The following is a 20493-nucleotide window of genomic DNA, read 5'->3' as shown; positions in this document are numbered from 1 at the left end:
ATGAAAAATCCCTTATAGCTAAGACACAAACCAGATTAAAAAGCATTTCAAAAGGTAATTTTTCAAAGTACAATATAATATGAGTAAAAAAATAAATTTAGTTTGGGAAAAATCAATTTAAAAACTATATAATTGCTGCGAAAAAATTTAGTTATTTTAATTATTTGTAAAACTTCCATAAAATAACAGACATATCACAAATTGTTTGAAACTTTTCAGTTTTTTTTGTTTAATTTCCATTCATTTCATTTGAATATAATTTTTTTAACAAAATATTCACAGATATAGAGAAAAATAAAAAAGTAGGCAGTAGAAACACTTGAATAAATACGAATAAAACTAAACTGTACACGTTTTAGGTGGTAAATAAGCGAAACTATTTACAGAAAATATGTAAAAATGGGTAAAATAGTGGAAAACCAAACTTAAACACAGTCTTTCCGTTTACAGAACATTAAAAAACAATTGCTGCTACTTAAGCGATAAAACTAACTATAACTAGATGAAAGAGCGTTAAATAAGTAATTACAACAAAACATGAAATTCGTATGTACATTTAGATCTATACTACATCCAGTCAGCATATGTTTGTAATATTATATTGCTTGGTTTTGCTTTACTTTTTATTTCTTCACAGGACTAGGCTGCTGATGCTGGCTGATCAGGGATATATATAGATATGTGTAGAGTCCTAGCATTAGTTTTACATTAATTTCACTTAATGGTTCAGTTCTTAGCTATTTTAGTTGTATTTGATACAAATCGCCTGAGAGTAGGCAGTGTATGGGGCTCGTTTTTCAATTCACAGACGATTAGAAGACCCGATCGCTGAGTTTCAGACTAAGCGGAGTTTTCGGAGCCAGCAGGAACTCGAACTCCGTTTCCAGGGGCTTAACGAAACTCACATCGAAGGCCAGGACCATCTGGTAAAGTGAGGGGATTACTTTGTGATACTTTCTGATCAAATATCAGGATATAGCCCATACTCACCTTGGCTAGCAGCAGCACCACCTCCATTTCAACAAACCGCTTTCCCGGACACGATCTTCTACCCACTCCAAAGGGCACCACAATACTGGCACTGTCCACATTCACCGTGAAATTCTCCGTGGCGGGATCGATCCAACGTTCCGGAGTAAATTGCTTGGCCTTCTGGAAGTTGCTGTCCTTGTGACACGCGATCATGTTCTGACAGAGCACTACGGTCTGAGGATCAGAAATAAATCAAGCAGAAATAACAATAAACAATAAAGAAAAATCAATAAATTATTATGTTTTATATTAAAGTTTTTATATTCCACAGAAGTAAATAAGTATTTGCATTAGCATACAAATATTAAAAACTATTTAAACTTCTTAACTGAAAAAAATATTTGCTCAAGTTGAATATACTTCGCATTGATTTTAAAATTTTTTTTTAAATGTTTAGATTATTAATTTTCGGAATTGATTTTAATTTCTGAAAATGTAATTTAAATAAATTGTACTTAAATCAAGTAGGAACTATTTTAAATATAATATATTCAACATTACTTAAAATATTTTAATATTGAACCATGCAATTTAATATGCACGTATATGCATATGTATTTAATGTTATGATTTAATATGTTATGGTTTAATATTTAAGATATTTATTTTTACTATTGAACTTTTTTATCAGTCTCGAAAAAGCGAAAGTATAATTTTTGGTAAACTAAATTATTATTTATAATTTCAGCATTTCAAGAGTATACCAGGAATTACATTTTATTCAGATCTGTATATGTTTAAGCTGCTTAACTCACCCCTGCGTTCAGCGAGTAACCCGAAAGCTCCATGTCCTCCTCGAGTATCCTGGCCAGACAAAAGGCCGTGGGCCTCAGTCTGTAGGACTCCTGTATGCAGGCCTTCGTGTATGTGGCATTCGTTAGAGCATCCTGCAGGATATTGGTGTCCCGATACTCGCAGAACTCACTCAGGATGCGCGGCATGGCCCCAGCATCCCCAGTAACGGAACTCAGTACGAACAGCAAGGTGTTGGCTAACTAAAAAATCAAAATTATTTGAGGGAAAATCAATGTGAAATGCAGGCGAAGCCCCCACCGTTTCGATGCCCGCAGCTATAAAGTCGATAATGGCCGACTTCTTGTCTCTAATATCCAGATCCTTGAGCTCCAGAATATTAAGAAAAATACTTCGCAGCCCAGCAGCCTCGTCGTCCTCGCATTCAGCCGACTTCTTGAGCTCCTCCAGCTCGTGATCGATGATCTCGGAGATCACACTGGTTGGGGGCGAATTGAGTTAGATGGGAATAGAATGGGCGACCAAGATAGGTGTGTACCTACTCATAGATCAAGTCCTCGGCCCGGGCGAAGTCCCTGTAGGTTTTGGTGGGGAAGTATTTCCACAGACCCAGGCCGTAGTACGAGTCCCTTTGGGAGATGAAGAGCTGTTTGACAGCGGCCGCCAGCTGGCTGATTTTCTGTGGCTGTTGGGTGTCGACAGCCAGGAAACCCATTCTCCTGCCCAGCATCAAGGTGCACACGGCCTCCAGGCCCATCAGGTTGGCCAGCTCCTCGAAATTCGGGACCACCTAGGGTTCCGGGATCCCGTCTAGATCGCAGAAGTTCGATGAAGTCATCACAAACCGCATTCAGGGCGGGCAGGAAGTTCTGCAGCACCCTGGGAGAAGTGATGCTGGAGGTCAGGGAGGATCGCAGGCGCTGCCACATCGGACCCTGCTCGTTCACAATCCCCACACTGGCGTAGCGATCCGGTCGGGACTGGCGGTACATCACGATGATCTCGGTGGGCGGTCGGAATGGGTACTTGCTGGGGTACTTCAGCACCTTCTCCAGATCCTCGCGGTTGTACAGGTGGACAATGGGGACATTGGAGGGCATGACCTCCAGCACTATGTCACCATATTGCCTGTTGAGATCTACAGTTTAAAGCAGAGAGCAAGTTAGTCAGACTTAAAGCTGACAAAATTTTAAATTTATATATATACATTTCAGCATATTGCAAAAACGCTCCTCAAAATTAAACAAAAATAGTATTGCTGTAATTTTTGAACCTCAATCACAGGCAAATGAATTTGAGTTTTAAAAGTTGTTTAATAAATATATTATTATTATTATTATATTATTAAATATAATTTTCCAACATTTGGTATTTTTTATAGCGTGGTTGTTATAAGAAATGTAATTTTACTTTGTTTCAATTTTTTTAAAAACTTCCTAGCTCTGTTCAAATATTTCTTAATTTGTTGAGAAAAATTTGTCAAAACTCGAATCCATATTTTTATTGAGGCTAAAAATTGATTCACATTTTAATTTATTTAACTTTAAGGTCAATTTCAGATTCGGAATTTACACACCGAATGCTATTGAACATGTACAAAAAATAAAGGTAACATTTTGTAAAACAGTCTTATTATTTATGAAGCAATATATTGCTCATCAAAACAGCTTGATGGTAGGAAAAACACAGTACACAGTACCTTAAAAGAACAATTAGTATTTTTAAAACTTTTTAACGTTGTTTTAAATTTTTATCTATAAATAATTTTTTTTTATAGGAAACACTTTTACAAACTTTTTAAATGTAAGGAAATTTATTGTTCTTGAAATTCCTTAAAGAACAAGTAGTATTTTTAAAACTATTTAATGTTGTTTTAAATTTGTATCTATAAAATTGAATTAAGTTTACAAAACCATTAGTATTTAAAGCAAATCAAATTCATAACCCTTGATTGTAAGATCCTTTAGTCTTAGATAACTATTTCTAGATAATGTCTTACCCGCATATACCTCGTGCAGCTTGGTCATCTTGTAGCGGCGGAAGAAGAGCAGGAATATCCACTTGGTGCCCAGGAAGGGGACCCTCTGCGGCCCTGGGATGTCCCAGATGCCACGCCTCCGCCTCCTGGGCGCCTCCGGCTCGATCGGGGCGGCATGGTAGCAGTCCTCCAGCGGCGTGTTCTTCAGGAGCGGCCGCAGATAGATCTCGGCCAACTTTTGCCGGTGGAGAGCGCAGTAGCAGCCGAGAACAAGTGCCAGGGCCAGCAACAAAATCACGGCCATTACCATGAGGCGCTGCAATTGGAATTCTGTGTCTTACTGACTTAATCCACTTCAGAAGCACTTATGCTAATTCTCCTAAGCGGCTTTAGGCCTATAATTGAGTTGTGGCCTTTCGTTTCGACTCGATGCCAACCGGTCGACTAATTTGTATTTGCCTTTATATAGCTTTTTTGCCACCCCAGACACGGGTTGATCATCGATTTTGCATTATTATTGCCAACAGTCGATAACACAATGCTCTTGGTTCTTAGTTCTCTGGTTTTTGGTTATTTTGCAAGGCAAATGTCTAGCAAAAAGGCAACAAGCTTTATGGGTTTTCACGCTAGATAAGATAATAACGAGCAAGCGTGATAAAGTTCAAGGTTAATAGCCGAAAAATTTGTGTAATGATTGTGTTGCGAATTTCGCAAGATTGCAAAAGTCTATAAGGTGCGATGTTCAATGGGGATATCAAAAGACTGGGGTACAAACCCTTTACTATATTATTTAAAATTGGCTAACTCATTTTAATTTCTAATGTTAATAAACAACTTAATTGATTTTCTTCAAAAAATTGTCTCTCTCATACAAGATCCTTAAACATAGTTTTTAAGATCGGGATTTAAGCAATCGAAAGTTGCGCCATCGTAACGAATCGACATAAGATCTTGGCCTACCCTAACCCACACTATTTTAAGCCTATTCACATCAGAATTAGGTGCTTAACATAGCTTTTTATAGATCTTCTAGAAAATCCAAACGAAGCGGGATAAAAGAAAAATAAAATAGTATACTTTCTTATTGGGTTTCTTTCTGTAGACAATAGCAACAAACATTTAACTGGAATTTGTCGCCTTTTCTTATTAGAGAAACCTTTTTCTTTTTTTTCCTATTGCCAACCGGATATAAAAAAAACTAAATAAATAAGTAGAAAATCGATTTAAATCTCAGGGGTTACCTGCTCGAGTGATTAATGAATAGCCCAGTCAAATAAAAAAGAAAGAATGAAGAAACCACCGATAGATGATCGATTCTAATATTTGCCCTAACCACACAACAGCACAGCCACACGATCGCTTGGCAAATAGATCCGGAATACGAATAGAAAACCTCACGATGACTTTGGGCTACCGAAAAATGGTATTTGCAAAAGAATCAGTATGGGCCAGATAAGAATTCTTCGGGCCCAGGTAAGTAATGTCTTTATCTACGTGACGCCACTGGCATGGCGATGTGCGTGAGATTCGGCTAGGTAGGTGTGGCAAATCCATCCATTAATGCAAATTCGCGGGCCGATAGGCCTGTGCAAAAATAGAGAACAGAAAGAAGAAAATAAACTGGAAATACAAATCACAGACATCTGAGGCGAGCACTTCCTTCTTGGGGCTTAATCACTTCCTCATCTCATCATGAGATCGCTTCTCAGCGCGACGCGTGCGCCGTTCTATGCGCTTCTCACTTTTCCAACGTGCTTAGAACAACAAAAACACAAACTCGCTTTTTAATAAGAGTTCTTGCGAATTCTCCTCTGCTCCGGCCCCATTCTCCGGCTCACTCTCTGATTAATATGCAGATGGGATCCACTCGCGACTCACAACTCTACGCCGTTCTCATCGTTAGAGTTGCGTTAGAAGAAGGCAAGAGGTGGCAGTAGCAGTAGCAGCTGGCCAAAACCGGCTTGGAAACCAGCTCCCAGCTCCAGGCCAAAGAGAAGGAGAAGAAAGCACCCAGCGGTGGGTAGAAAGCATATTATATAAGCGATTATTATGTAAAACGAGAAACGATGGGAAAGTTCTTTTTCGTATTTTTGTTTACTTCCCCGCTCTGTTTTGATCTTGGAATTTCACAATTTCTGGCCGTCATTTCTTCAGCTTACCTAATTGGGTTAAGACGCAAATAAAAATTTCGATTTTTTTCCACCTATTTCTTATTGACTATTTTGTTCTGCAGTCATTAATGCTTTTTGTTTACCCCAACGAAAATGACATAAAAGAAATTCAAGTTTATAGGTTCGGGAATGACGCTGCTTTTTCGGAATTTAAACTGACGCGCATGACGGTCCTTAGTATTTTTATTTGTCTACTTTTATCTATTTTTATGGTCAAAACTGAACTCCCTTTAAGCGTGTATTATACATTTACCTAAAACTTATGTATGATTCTTGGATTTCGGTTTTAGATATCTGATTTTGAATCTATGACCAGTTCTTTCACTTTTGTTTAGCCGAGCCAGCTTCTAATTCCTTTCTAACATTTTCTGCGGCTTCTGGGACGGAAAGCAAGTTTGGTCGTGGCTTGGACCAGGCTTTTTGCAGAATCAACAACAACAAGAGTGGGCAAAACGGCAAAAATCTAATGAGAAAATTTCTCTATTTCTATTTGCGAGGCTTACTTTGTCGTTTGGCGTTGGCTCGTCGTTGTCCGTACGTTGAACTTGACTAAAGCCAAGTCGATATAATGGATACACGGAAAATAATGCACATTTAAAGATCACTTAAATATGTTTCACATCAAAATTGTATAATCATTAAGGTTTTGTGGTTGTAGAGAGTAAGCGGATGCTTCACAAATCAAAGGCCAGCATTAGATGTGAAATTTAAGTATTAAGATCAAATGACCCCTCTGGACTGTTTAATAAATTTTTTGCAAATTACTGACAAATCTTTTTTAAACAGTTAAATTTTTAATTTTTTGCAAATTTTTAACTGTGAAAGGTAGTCCACGTAGTGAAGCATCGCACCAAAGGTGTGGGGAAGACAAATACTGTATATAGCCGCAGAATAAAAAATCTGCCAAATAACTACATTTGTATCGAAAAATCATATCATTTCATATCATACCATTGATCGTCACAAAATTCGGCACGAAAATAAAATATTTTTTCGTCACATAACAAGGTATTAGAAAAAAGGGATTTTGACGCTGTTTTTTTAAAAAACTTTTGATCAACATGAATTTTATTCTCTCAAATTTTAAGTGAGTTCCAATAAATAATATTAATTACCAATATACATTTTTATATTCCCTATTTTATTTTACATATAATCTTTTTCAGTGTATATCTCTCTCGGCGGGCTCTTTTTTTATCTCTTTATTTTTGGCAAGCGAAGGAGGTAGGAAACAGCTGACCGAGGAAAGAAATTGTTAAGCTAAGTTTCCCGTTTGTCGATGGTGGCCGTGACCATGAAGCCCGGCCGATGTCTTGGCGTGTGCACTATATATATAAGTATATATATGTGTATTTATATCTATATGGGCGTACAAATGTGAGTGGCACAAGTGACATAATCTGCTGATGTCTGGCTCTGCGGATCGCCAACCGTTTGAGCTGAGCTCGGGCCTTCTGTAACTGCGCAGCGGGACAAGTTTTGGGCAATTTTTCGGCGGATTCTTGATATGGAACGATTTGCATAAATGTGAAAAATGTGCCAATAAAAAAAGCCACGAATAAATAACGAATTAAGAATCGATCGGCATATATAGCCGTATGTAGATTGTGACAAAAACATAAACTTGTTTATTTTGCAAAAAATCAGCAGGAAAAAATTGGTACATTTTTTTTTTACTTTTTTTGTGTCACATTTTGTGGCCTGTCGTCGATTTTGGCAACGTGTGCAGGCCCAGTCGCACTTACGTTTAATTATTGTGTTAACTCAAATTTCTTCTTCTATCCTGCCTTCGGGTGCCAGTGGACAGTCTGACGCCAAATGCAGAGCTTAACACAAGACATTCATTCCTGATGCCTCAGCAAACTTTGTCAAAATCGATCGAAATCCAATCGAAAAAGGAAGGTGAAACATGATCGCAGAACATGTCGCGGAATGCCATAAAATTGCGTGAAATTCGCGTGGAGTTTTATGTAAGAATAAATTTATTTTTATAATACTTGGATAATACGACCTAGTACAGTGAATCTGAGCCATCCAAATTGTTTGAACAGCATTTTTGAATTTGTAAATTTTGTTTGTAATCTATATGTTCCAGTTAAACCATATTGTAAGCTTAATAATTTTTCTGATAAAATAGTAATATTCTTACACTTTAATTGCTCAACATTTTTTGTTAAAGCAAACATTTAAAGAACTCTGTTTTAAGAAAAATATTGAATACACTATTATTTTGTTTTAATCTACGAGGATTAAGTAGGATTTTCACATATAAGGTAAAACAACAAACGTTGAACCACTGCCCGCAAAAGCCCAACCCAAAAGCAAATTTATCATCATCGACAACGACCCGAAATAAATATAGACTTTCGGCCATTGCACGTTACATTTGTGCCAAACACCAAAAAAATCAAGTTGTACAAAGAGTGTAAAAATATTTGAAACGTAATCGAGTGGCATTCACTTAGCCAGGTATTTAATAAATTTACATTCCGATATTTGCCAAACCAGATGAAGCAACAACAAACGACTGCTGCGAATCTCCACCAGATGATGACGCTTTTTTTTAATGATGATAATGAACTTGAAGCTCTCTCACATAATTGATAACAAAAGAAAATCGTCAAAAAATGATTTTTTTATTGCGTTACACTTGAAAACGCTCGTGCTGGCTGATAAATATGAAATAATAATGGAGAAAAAATTAATAAATAAACAAAAAGTTACTTCAACACGCCGTGAGAAGAGAAGTGGTGGGCTGAGAGGCTAATTGCAATTTAATGCGTTTGTTTGCCGAAGTATAACACGATTTATTTTCCAAGATACATTATATACACGCACACTCATTTATATACCTTTTGAAGTTCAATTCGTTTTTATTTTCATCGTATTGCATTTTATGATTAACTGAGCTGCGGTTGTATAAATATTTAATATATTCAATTAACATTCTTTGGAAATGTAAATGTGAGGAGAAATAAAATGAGTTTGAAAAGTTCTATGGGGACCGGTACAAATAAAAGAATTTAGAACGGAATTGGCGAAAAAAATCCTTTTTTTCATGGACAATATTTTCTGGGGATGTATTTTAACCAACTTTAATCATTTTTTTTTAAATAAACAGTAACTTTGCATGACCATGATTTTCTTAATCAGATTGTTTCCATTTTATTTTTATTTATGGTAACATACTTTTTTTTTTTAAATCAAATATTTATTTTGTATATCAATCAGTACTAATCAAACATTCAAACTGATTCAAACAATAATACAAATTCATGAAGAAACCCAATCTTCGGAGAACCTAAAACACGTCTTTACGACCCATTTTCATTACTTACCACTTAAATGTGTTTCCCTTTTCAGTCTTATAAGTTTAGATCCCCTGCAGGCTAGGTCCGACTTGAAGGCATTTTAAAAAGCATTGCATACATAATGCTTTGATTATCACTTTGCAAATATTTTAAAATTATTTTGATGTTGCATCACTTTTGCCTTTTACATTGCACATTTATTGTTGTTATTATTGAAAGCTTTAATCGTCGTTTCTGGTGTGAGGACAACAATAGAAACTTCTAATCACAGACAGACATTGCACTCTTGGACTCTGTTGTTTTCGTTGGTCGATTATGATCCGTTTAATGTTCTAGCAATGTAGATATGGTAAACACAATAATGGACTTAAGCCGTCGACACACTATTCCGGATTGACTGCGCCCGCAACCGAATCCCAGACCTACGATCTCCTCCGCGATCCCTGGTGGCGTCTCTTGGTTGCGACAACTGCGACGCTTAGTCAAAGACTGAATCGCTCCGTTTTTTTGAATGGGGGAAATGCTGAGCCGAGCCCAACGCACACACACACACATACCAGCACACCAGCACACCAGCACACGATCACACGATCACTCGGCACTCCACGCACACACGCACACACTCTCACATGACGATCGGCACTCACGATGGGAGGCGATTTAATGGAGAACCACCAACCACGCAACAAGTGCTTCACCGATCGATCCAGCGATGCGATTCGATCGATCGATCGGTCGATCTCAGCCCGATCTCGACCAGCTGTTCGAATCCGTTTTCAGTGAGTAATGTTCTTCGTGCCTGCTGCCGCCTCTCTTCGGGTTCCCCGAGGTTTCCATCGTGTGAGAGGTTCACAGTCGATCATCCATAACTCGAACCACCATCTGTCGCCTATAAAAATCGATCTACCGAGGCTCTTACTGTTCTAGCATATGCAAAGAAGCATTTAAATATAACTATAATTTATATAAGCGATTTCCGATTAGTTGTTTAAATTCCTATTCCCAAACACCATGGTCTGTAGCCAAAAGGTATGCAACAATTTTCACAAAAATAAGCATAAGAACATTAAAGTCGGAAGACTTGATTGAACTTTTGTTGATTGGTTTTAATACAATCTTGAATCTGGTTAAAGTAAAATATTAAATAATTTAAGTTTTAAAAAATAATTTTTATTCGATGAGTCTGAAATAATAATTTTTATTTTTTTTTTAATTTATAAATTATAGAGCTTAAGGTTTTTGAAATGTCAATATGCTATTTTGAACTCTTTTATGTAAATTTAATTTGTTTTAAACTAGTTGGTTAATAGCTTTTAAAACATGGTCCTTCATTCTATAGCAGAACGTAAGGAGATATTTGACTATCCTATTTTCAATATTAAATTTAAGAAAATTCGCAAATTCAAGTTAAAGAATTGGGACTGTATTGATAGCGCCGATCACTCTCGCTCTCTGTGTACCCCCTCCCCTCCTGCCCTGCTCCTCCCTCCCCATCATCGAATTCCCCATGCTGCTGATAAGAACCCATGTGTGCTCGTATTCTTTTTTTCGCATATAGAATCTCAATGAAAGTTTGCCAAGAAACAATGCCTCAAGGCTTATTGAAATGTTTACTTGTAGCAAATTTATGCAACACATTACAGCAGCAGCAGCAACAACAACACGAGCAGCTGGGCGCAATGCGTGAGTAGTGGGCTACTTAAGTGTGTGCGTGAGAGCGGGAGTGTTTGTGTGTGTGTGTACGATCCGTGAGGTAGGTTGCAGTCCATATACACAAGTGTATTCCATATTCCATAACACAGTCCAATATAACAGGTTCGGCCTCTCGAGAACCGAAATCAGCTGTGCGACCGACTGTCTGGATGTCCGAACCGAACCGCGACTACAATGTTGCCACTGGCTGTGATTTTTTAATGGAGGGTATTTGTGCAGCGTACCGGTATATTAGCTCATATATCATTTAAAATATTATTTATTATTCGGTAGGTAGGTTAAAGTAACGTTTACAAAGGAAAAACTAGAACTTTACCATGAAATTAATTTCGCCTTATCATTTACCGAATCTAATAATAAACTACTTAGACTGAAAGTAAAAATCAAAGGTTCCGTGTTAGTTCTATACGCCAAAAATGAAACAAATAAATCAGAGAAAAGGAACTTTTACAAAATAATAGAGTATTCTATTTAAAATTGTACACCACCTAATAATAAGTCAAAGGGAAAAACGTGTCAGTGAAAAATTGATTGGTTACTTTTTTTTTTTTTAATACTATTGAATGGAAAGCGAATTTTAAATAGTTAATATTATTAGTATTTTTTAAAACCTCTAATAATTAAATTCATAAATAATAATAGTCATTATCTAAAGATATAAAACTCAAAAAGTTGTAAATGAACCAGAGATTGATGCGATGACTTGTCCAGATAGTGGTATCTATCTAGGATATCATGTAGTCCCAATTCCCTCCATTTCAATCCGTTTCTTGAAAATGCACTGTGTGGGCAGGGGTTTAGAGGTGGATAGGTCCAGGAGGGGCAAGGAACCAGAGGGGCGGAAACCGAAGTGATCGTGAGTGTCGCTCCAGTGTGCGCGCTAATTGCCTTGATTGAGTTTTAAATTAACGCGAATTAGAGTTGTGGTTGTTTTAAAGCCAAACAACGCGCATGTGTGCATGTTTGTGTGCATTTAGGGATATAGACACAAGACACAAGAAGATTTCAGGAAGCCAAGGGAATAGGACAGTCTCAATCACAAATATAAATATAATATAAGATAATTTTCTAACTTACATATATTTGATAAATATATTAACATTAAAAAGACGAAGTGATTTCGTGGTTAATTAAGAGTTTTAGCAGATAATAATCATACATTTTTTGATTGTTGAACAAGTTGTTTATAATTATAACTAAATTTTATAATTTATTAAATTGGTATGAAAACAGGTGAAAAGCGTTATTTACAATTAAAAAAAATGGTACCATACAAAAATTTTTAAATCAAGGAGTCCATCTTTACCGAAAAATCGAAGTTTGATTTAACTTTGTAAGCCAGTGTAATTAGAGGTATTTTAAAAATTAAGCCCATATTTTTCAATATTTTGTAGTGTTTCTATTTCTATATCTACTAAAGAGAACAAATTTTTCAGAGATTTAATTACCCTAAAACGATATACAAGAAAACCGTTTAATAACAATCTGTCCAATCAATCCCCTTCCCTACTTCTGAGGCCTATAGCATCCTCCCATATAAAGTAAGTACTCCCGACTCTTGTTATATTGTAGATCCGTATCTGTTTCCCCTCAGCTGTCACATTAGATACGATTCCCTTGTAGCTCCGCCTCCGTTCTTCATCTGGTCGGGGGATTCACACGCTCTCCACGCAGACGGATGAATTCTTATCCTGCCGATCAGTGGAAATACAAATTGAATTTCTAAGCAATTGCCTGACTGGCCGACTGAATGACTGAATGACTGCCTGAATGAGTGACTGAATAGGCATTGGCTTTGCATTACTAATTAACTGTGCAGTGGCTGCTGCTCGTGATGTTCTGCCGCTGGCTGATCCCACAATTATGCCATACCAGACAACCCGCCCCACCGCCCCTTTCCCCACAACCCTGTTACAACTCCTTCGTGTTGGTCGGTCAGTCAATCAAAGGTAAAAAAACAAAAGGCAGCGTTGTTAATACCTTCTTTTCAATTAGCTTCACACAGCCACACGGGCAACAACAAGAAATACACGAGAGCCTTTTCCCAAGCGAACAGGTTTTTCACGCGACGACAACAATGTTGATGATTACGATAATGAACAACAGATCACGATGATGAAGTACTACACTGAGAACAGTGTTATAATATATATTAAATTCAATTGGATTGTAGCAATACTCCGGGCATTTAAAATCCTAATCCTAAACATAAAAAACATTTTTGTCCTGTGTGTAATTTAAAACAATAAAAAAGAAAAAATGTAATATAATATCTTACTTAAATCATTTTTTGATAATAGAGTATTTGATTGCTAAGCTTAAGGTCAAGGTTGGCCATAAAATTATAACTCAATGAATATTAGTCTTTCTCTTTATGCGAATTTTCGAGGTGTACTTTTTACTATATTGAATTATAAGGATATTATCAAATCAGTTTGCGTAATATATTTTTAATTTGGTATTATTTCTGTTTTTATTTCTGTTTTTAGAAGTTGAATCTTATTAAAAATCTATATTTATCTTTTGAAAAAATGAAATTTCTGGATATTTTATGCATTTAAAGACAAATGGTGTTAAAACACATATTTCTCTGTGTAAAAGAGGAACCACACGAATATATTCATGATGTTCTTTTAAATTTTCAATTTACGATTAAGTTTTCCCTCTCTTGTTTTGGGTTTTCGTTGTTTTGTTTTTTTATTGCTTGAACTTTATTCACTGTCATCGATCGTTTTGGGGTTATTTTGATTTTGTTGTGCCGAGGCTAAGTTGTTTTCCTTTCAACGCGCCCGCCACGACTTTCTGGCTCGCTTCATTTTATGGAACTAAAGCCCACAGCTCCGGGGATCGGACTCTGCCACAGTTTGAGGCAGGGCTCGGGCCGAGACAATTGCTTTTGCCGTCGATCTGGGAGCTGAGCTCAGCTCTCGAGCTCAGAGCCAGCTCACAGCTCACAGCTCCCTTAACATTTAATGAGCATTAACAAGCTGCACTTAAATGCAATAACAACAACACGGCGGGCGGGCGAAGGAAGGGGGCGGCCGAGCGGCAGCAACAACAATTGATAACAAGTAAGAACACTCCAAAGTGGGGGTTACGGCAGAAAAGAGACTCAAATCGGCTAAGCTTATAGTAAGTGGGTATCTTCAAATGCTCTACAAGTATACATGAAATGGCTATAAGCCTGATCCTGAGGTATTTAATTTTACCAAATACATATTTGTAGAACAAATTAGTAAGTCGGTATCTTTAAATGATTTGCAGTAGATCGAAAACCGACCGTCACTGACTTGTTGTTTTCACTTCATTACTTTTTTTTACGTATTTGTATACCAAATTCAAAAGGGATTTCTTACCTGTGTACAATAATTTTAGCCTGCGCTCAACTATTTCAACATAACTGGGCTATACTTAACAAAAATTTATTTTTTTGGTTAAAAGTTTTATATAGTCTCTTCAAATTAGTAAGGAAAAATATAGCATTTGCACATCTGCTTCAAATAATTTAAGGATATAAAGTATGCGTCAATACCTTGTTTTGGATATCAAAACCACTGTTTAGCTGCAAAAAAGGTTACCGACAGAGAGATATATCTTATCTATAAAAATCAATTATCTTCTTAGATAAAACAGAATGTATAAATTCAGATCGCGTATTCCAGACACCAAAGATTCTTGTAGTATTCAGAGTTCATGGAAAGCATTAGTTAATGCTAATTTCTTAAAATATTTTAAGGTATTTAGAACCAGTGGTATGGCCAATTCCCGTGGCAGGGTAACAGAAACATCGAACAAAAACAAAACCATTCACAATGGAAGCTCCACGCTGTCTGAGTGGCATCGTTACAGGTTGCAAGTGTGTGCGAGTGCCTCACTTGATTACCCACGAGCTGCAAATTCATTTCTGCCTCCTTTCTTCACAAGTGGCCGGAGAATCGGGAGGATGGGCAATCGGAGGTCGGGGTTTGGGGACAACAGAAGAAGACAGCCTTCAGGGGCTCTTATGGTCAGTATTCTCTTTTTTTTCGCAATGTTTTCACTGTGTTCCAGTTGCAAGCGGTAAAGTGATGCTGAGGGACGCATCTGCACACATAGTGACCCAATGATCTACAAAGGGCGCGGTCTGCCCAAAGATACCGGGAGAGAGAAAGAACTGGAAAGAGGTGGTCAGAATAAAAGTGAAATCAATCGGATTGAAGCATAATCAATCCATATAGAACATGAAAAAGAAGCAAGCCGATTTAGCTTTAGCTTTACGGAGGCTGAAAAGTTAATAAGTCAGATTCTAACTAAACAAAAATTGTTGTATGTTCAGTGCTAATAGTCCAAAGTAATTTGACTTAATAAAACAAAAATAAGACCTTTTAAAGAAACTAGCCATAACAAAAAACAATTTCATATTGAAGGATTTAATTTATTTTACACTACCAAAATTATCCAAGATCGGAAATTCTTAACAATATCAGATAAATAAAAATATAACAATATTGTTAAAATGATCTTTTCTAGTAATAATTAAGTAAAAAGGAATAGTTAATCAAAGTTGCGAAAATCGAATTTCTTGGTAAATTTTTTCTCTGTGTTCGCATGATACCATTTCCCCTACCCTCATCTCTGCTTCCTCTTCGCCATTCACTTATTATTGTTGATAGCTTGTCCTTGAACTTGACCCAGCAGCTGTGGCAGCGAAGACGATCTGCCCTTTATTATTATAATTTTCCTTTATGCTCTCTCTTTATCATGCAGTATAGTACTACACAAGTGCTCACTATAATTAATCAGTTGCGTCTGAGTGAGACTGTGTGGGATCTTCTGAGGGGCTACTTATCGGCTGGGGGTCCCTCTGGGGGCCCCCGTCTTCCGATCTCCGAACGCCGACTGTTGTAATGTATTGTTTAATCTCGATTCACTCACAGCTTTTTTTGCGCATTTAACATTTTTTTATTTGACACCTTGCCAGCAGATCTGTTTGCATTTATTGGCCTGATAACACCTAAATACGTCTCAAAAATTCATGAATTTTAATTGGACTTCGAGCTTATCGTTTAACGAGTAACGGAAATGGCCAAGAGATCTGCGGGAGCTGGGCGGAGGTTTCGGAGATGATAATGCTAAAATAAGAACTTCAGAGTCAATACTGAGAAATGAATTATTGTGTTTACATGACCCCTTAGTAGGTGTTAAAATAATTTATGCTATATATATTAAATAATAGGAAGGCTGCAGAATGTAAGCTGAGCTAACAAGATTTTCAAACTAAGAGTACATCTTAAATAATAATTAGAAAGTGATTAAAATAATATGGGAAATGGCTCAAGTTGTGGATATCCCACATTTATGTTTGAGTTTTAATGGTTTTTCCTTTTAAAAATAATAATTTGTTACAACTCCAGATGAAACACTAAAATTGTATATATTTTTTTATGAAATGTATATTTGTCATAAGACCTAAATAAGTCACAAGCTATTAAGCATACGCATTGTTGGCCCGCAAAAGTTATCACCCGAAAGACACGTGTGCGGGCCTATGACGAAATTTCCATAAAAAGGCGTCAATTGCAAAAAGCGGCAACCAAAACCACATAAATAACCCGAAAACAAAGCGAATAAAGACAATAAAAAAGAAGTAACAATTTAAATAGCGCCACTGAAATTGTAGACAAGCAGACCGAGGGTATTGGGGTGTTAAAAAGACCAGGTAACGCGAGTAGCTATCGAAAGTTCCACCTAGACATTCACCAAATATTTTTCAACCGTTTCTGATGACCTATGAGAAAGTCTGGGAAAGTTGAGCGATAATCGTAAAATATGTCACTGCAGAGTGGGTAAAAAATATGAGTTGCAATGCACTACCCATGCGACTCCATGCAGTGCAATTGCAGTCTTAATCAAAGCCAAAGTCAAAGCCTAGGTCTCGTCTAGTCCACAATATGGGAGAGATAGGGAGCTCCGGAAACGCATTATGGATCAAATAAAAATGTGCAATCGTAGGCCCTAGAAATATAAAGGGGTTAATTTATAAGATAATAATAATTTATATACAGACTAAGTGGTGCAAACAGAAAGAGGGTGGGTAATCTAGTTCAGGGAGAGTAATAAAGAGTAATACCGAGCAGTTAGCTTATTTATAATACTAAATCCTTTTTTAAATGTGTTAAATAATTGTACTAAGAATCGACATACAAAAAAATATATTCCTTGATTTAAAATGTTTGTATTGTTTTTTTTTATAACTTTTATAAACTATTTCAAGGATTAAATAATTTAGATAACATTTAATTTGGTTGGTACCTGTGGGAAGAAAATCGTCAATAATCTACAGAAGCCTCTGTTTCAATATGAGTTTTAGCTTAAGAAAATAAATATAAATAAAACTTATCGGTTTTTATAATTGTCACATATTATATTTTGTTTTTGCTAAAAATTGTAATAAAATATGATTTTAATATTTTTTACTTAAAAACTTATTAGTATAGTTGAATTGAAGAACATTATAATAATCAAATTAAAATATGAATAAAACTAATAGTGAAAACGGTCCTGTATCAAATTAAAATCTTAATAATATTAAAATACGTAAGGAATAAAACTTTTAATATGTATAGCGCCGCTATTTGGGCATTGCGTTTGTTTTTCATACTAAACTGTATTTTCAAGGCAGCCACAAGGTATGCATTTAATTTTTTTAGAGCTCTTTCGATCTTGTACCGTGAAGTCCAATGTAACGAATGGGTTAAAATCTGCTGCTGTTACTGGCACTTAATTTTTTTTAAATCTCACCAACGAAAACAGCAATAATAAAATGAAAACAAAATGTAATTAAACAATACCAACCAGAACCAAAAGCAACAACCATTATGGCAAACAACCGCGACATAAACAGCTGCGACAGTTTTCGACTTTTCTGCATTACCGAAAACATTCAGAGGGATATAAAAGAATTGGGGGAGCGGGACCTGGAAATACCCCTTTACACAATCCGCATTACACCCCCCTGTCATCCAGCCCCAGCCCCAGCCCAAAAACCACGAAATGCGTGTTTATTAATTAAGCGCATTTGTTTTCATTAAACAAACGTTTTAATTGAGCATGAAAGTTGGCGCCGCCAAAATAAACGCGACAAGGCAATAGACGTGGCCATAAAAACGAGCTGAACCCTTTAACCCATGCCACCCACCTGACGCACGCAAACAGCCAGAAACCGACATAATAATTAATTTCGTTGTATTTTAATGGATTTGCGTTGGTAGACATAAGGAAAAGCTGTGGAAATCCCAATGTGCTCACTGGATGATTGATGAAAGTGTTTTCCAGGATAAATAGTATTTGGGCGGCAAAATGTTTTGAAATCTTAAAGAAATTTGGAATTTTTAAGAATCTGAGCAAGCCATAAAACGTAAAACATTCTAATGAAAAACATTCCTGTTTCTAAAGTTTTTGTTTTATATTCTAAATTTGGTTTATGGCTTTTCCTTCATGTTTTGACTTTCCAAATCATTTTAAAGATATAAATACTTTATAAGGGCGACTAACCCATATTTGTTTACCCGCTTCATTGCTCACTTCATTCTACCATTCATCTTGGAGTCTCTGACCCGTCTTCTTTTCAACGAGTCCATTGGGTGCAATTAAAATTCGGCCCTGAAATTATTATTATTGCTCATGAAAAACACTTTGCCACCAACGAGCTCCCCGCCCTTCAGAAACGTTGCTGGGCCAAAACTTTTTGGCCAAGACTTGAACTCGTTGGGATGTTTTTAAAAGCACTTTATACGCCAACCACACGCTGCATGATATAGATATAGATCAACCCCCTTCTGCCCGTTGTCTCTATGATTATTTTTCATAAACTTGGCAAATGCTCTGGGAAATCCATTTAGCGAGCAAAAGCAGCCGCATTACTTTATCTCTATTTGAGGCCATCAGGATTATGATTTGTGTCTGGGTGTGCATACTTGAACTGGGCAAACTGACTGAGTTATGGGGCATGGCAGAGGCATCTACTACTGTATGGCTGTATATAATGCCAAGTCAAGGAACTTGAAATGGCTGGCAAAGTTTCTTAGACCACAAGCGCCAAAGTGGCCATGAAAGCAATTTGATAATGATATATGAGGGCTATTGATAAGGAATAAACGGAGAGCCTGCCCGAAGGTTATATTTAATTTAATTACCTACAGGGAATTAAATAGATTATCTTCATTAATTCAATTCAATTCAATTAACTTGAACAAATAATAATAATAAGTTCAATAACAATTATTTTTAACATTGTTCGACAAAAAATTTTTTGTCCTGAATTGCGATTAGATTGGTTTAACGAATTTAAGCACGTGAAAAAAAAAGACTTTAAGGAATCAAAACAATTTGTTATAACAATAAATATGTTTAAAACTTGAGCCACTTTAATCACTTCACGTTTGTTTACGGAGTGACTAGCCAAGAGCTTCTGTAAAAGTATACATCAAAAATCTTTTTTGCATATCGAATTGTTAATCATGCGTTTAATAACATTTCGGGTTTCGTAGAAATTGCAATGTTCCGGTTATGCAAGCGATTTGATAAAAACTGATATTAGTGTGTGCTTTCCATTATTTAAAATGGAAAAGTACAGGTAAGCAATCGGAAAACATATCAGCTAAGGATGACTTTAAATGTCTTGCAGTTTTCTGTTATTGGGAACCCTTGCAACAATACTCTTTCAAGAAGTTTTAGCCTATCAACCGGGACCATGTCGAACGCTGGTCCAGAAATATCCTCCCGTTTGTTCAACAAAATCTCTTAATACAAAAACATAATATAACATATAATTTTCTTGAAAACCTTGCAGACCACAATTAAAGGGAAATTGATACATCATTCTATTTACCTGGACACTTTCAAACAGGGACAAAAGGAGGAACACAAGCCACTTAATTTATGCCTTCACGTTAATTTCCCACAAAATAGTCTGAAGGAGTATACGGTTATAGGTACGGATAATATGGACTTTGTGGTTCTGTACAAGTGTAACTACTTCAAGGACTCAAAGTCAAACGTGGGTAAGTAAAAATATCCCTTAAACTTTTATTTCCAGCTCAAACTATTAATATTCAAATATTTTTACTCCAGAGCTGATCAACACATATACTAGGGTAAAAACTCCAAGCAAAGCTACCTTGACTGGAATTTCCGAGGCTTACAAAAAGAATGGTCTAAATGAAAACCGCGTGCTGGTCATGTGTCAATAGAATAGAGAGCCAGAAACTAATTCAATTTGTGCAACACAAGTAAAGGTTTAAAATATGCGCAACGAATTTTTAAACGCATTTTATTCAAGTTGTTTTTATTTGTTTCATTTCCTTCGTTTGCTGTTTTACAAATTCAATTTGCGCCAATGTACGGGGGCGTTTTTTTCTCACCTCACTTTCTCCCCCATTTCACCCTCAGCTTGTCATAAAAATATGCGACATTTCGTTTTTATCGCTTTTGAAAAACTTTATTCTTGGCTCTTTGGTGTTCAATTCCTCCTTGTTCTCTCCATTTGCGCGTTCTT

The 20493-nt window shown here is 36.4% G+C and overlaps 2 protein-coding genes across 2 annotated transcripts; one reads left to right on the top strand and one right to left on the bottom strand.

Moving 5' to 3' along the window:
- Positions 1-272: 272 nt before the first annotated feature.
- On the bottom strand, positions 273-4325 carry LOC128259807 (ecdysone 20-monooxygenase). Its single transcript, XM_052992393.1, is given in 7 exon segments — positions 273-923; positions 991-1206; positions 1788-2027; positions 2086-2263; positions 2328-2575; positions 2577-2923; positions 3785-4325. Coding segments are annotated over 7 exon segments (1629 nt in total). The 5' UTR covers positions 4074-4325; the 3' UTR covers positions 273-812.
- A 15253-nt stretch (positions 4326-19578) lies between these two features.
- Positions 19579-20260, top strand: LOC128259859 (uncharacterized). The gene is made up of 3 exons (XM_052992466.1): positions 19579-19720; positions 19789-19999; positions 20070-20260. Exons 1-3 carry the CDS (start codon positions 19613-19615, stop codon positions 20186-20188), a joined length of 438 nt encoding a protein of 145 aa, XP_052848426.1. The 5' UTR covers positions 19579-19612; the 3' UTR covers positions 20189-20260.
- Positions 20261-20493: the final 233 nt, after the last annotated feature.

This window comes from Drosophila gunungcola (genome assembly GCF_025200985.1).
Source record: "Drosophila gunungcola strain Sukarami chromosome 3L unlocalized genomic scaffold, Dgunungcola_SK_2 000009F, whole genome shotgun sequence".
NCBI classification, from domain to species: Eukaryota; Metazoa; Arthropoda; class Insecta; order Diptera; family Drosophilidae; genus Drosophila; species Drosophila gunungcola.
Note: the sequence above shows the minus strand (reverse complement) of the source record. Positions and strands in the feature narration are given on the sequence as shown.

Bases quoted from the DNA above. Each gene is read 5' to 3' on its own strand.
- LOC128259859 (XM_052992466.1), top strand. From the start codon at position 19,613: ATGTCTTGCAGTTTTCTGTTATTGGGAACCCTTGCAACAATACTCTTT. The intron at 19,721-19,788 runs GTTTGTTCAACA...AAAACCTTGCAG, and splicing joins TGGTCCAGAAATATCCTCCC to ACCACAATTAAAGGGAAATT. The intron at 20,000-20,069 runs GTAAGTAAAAAT...TTTTTACTCCAG, and splicing joins GGACTCAAAGTCAAACGTGG to AGCTGATCAACACATATACT.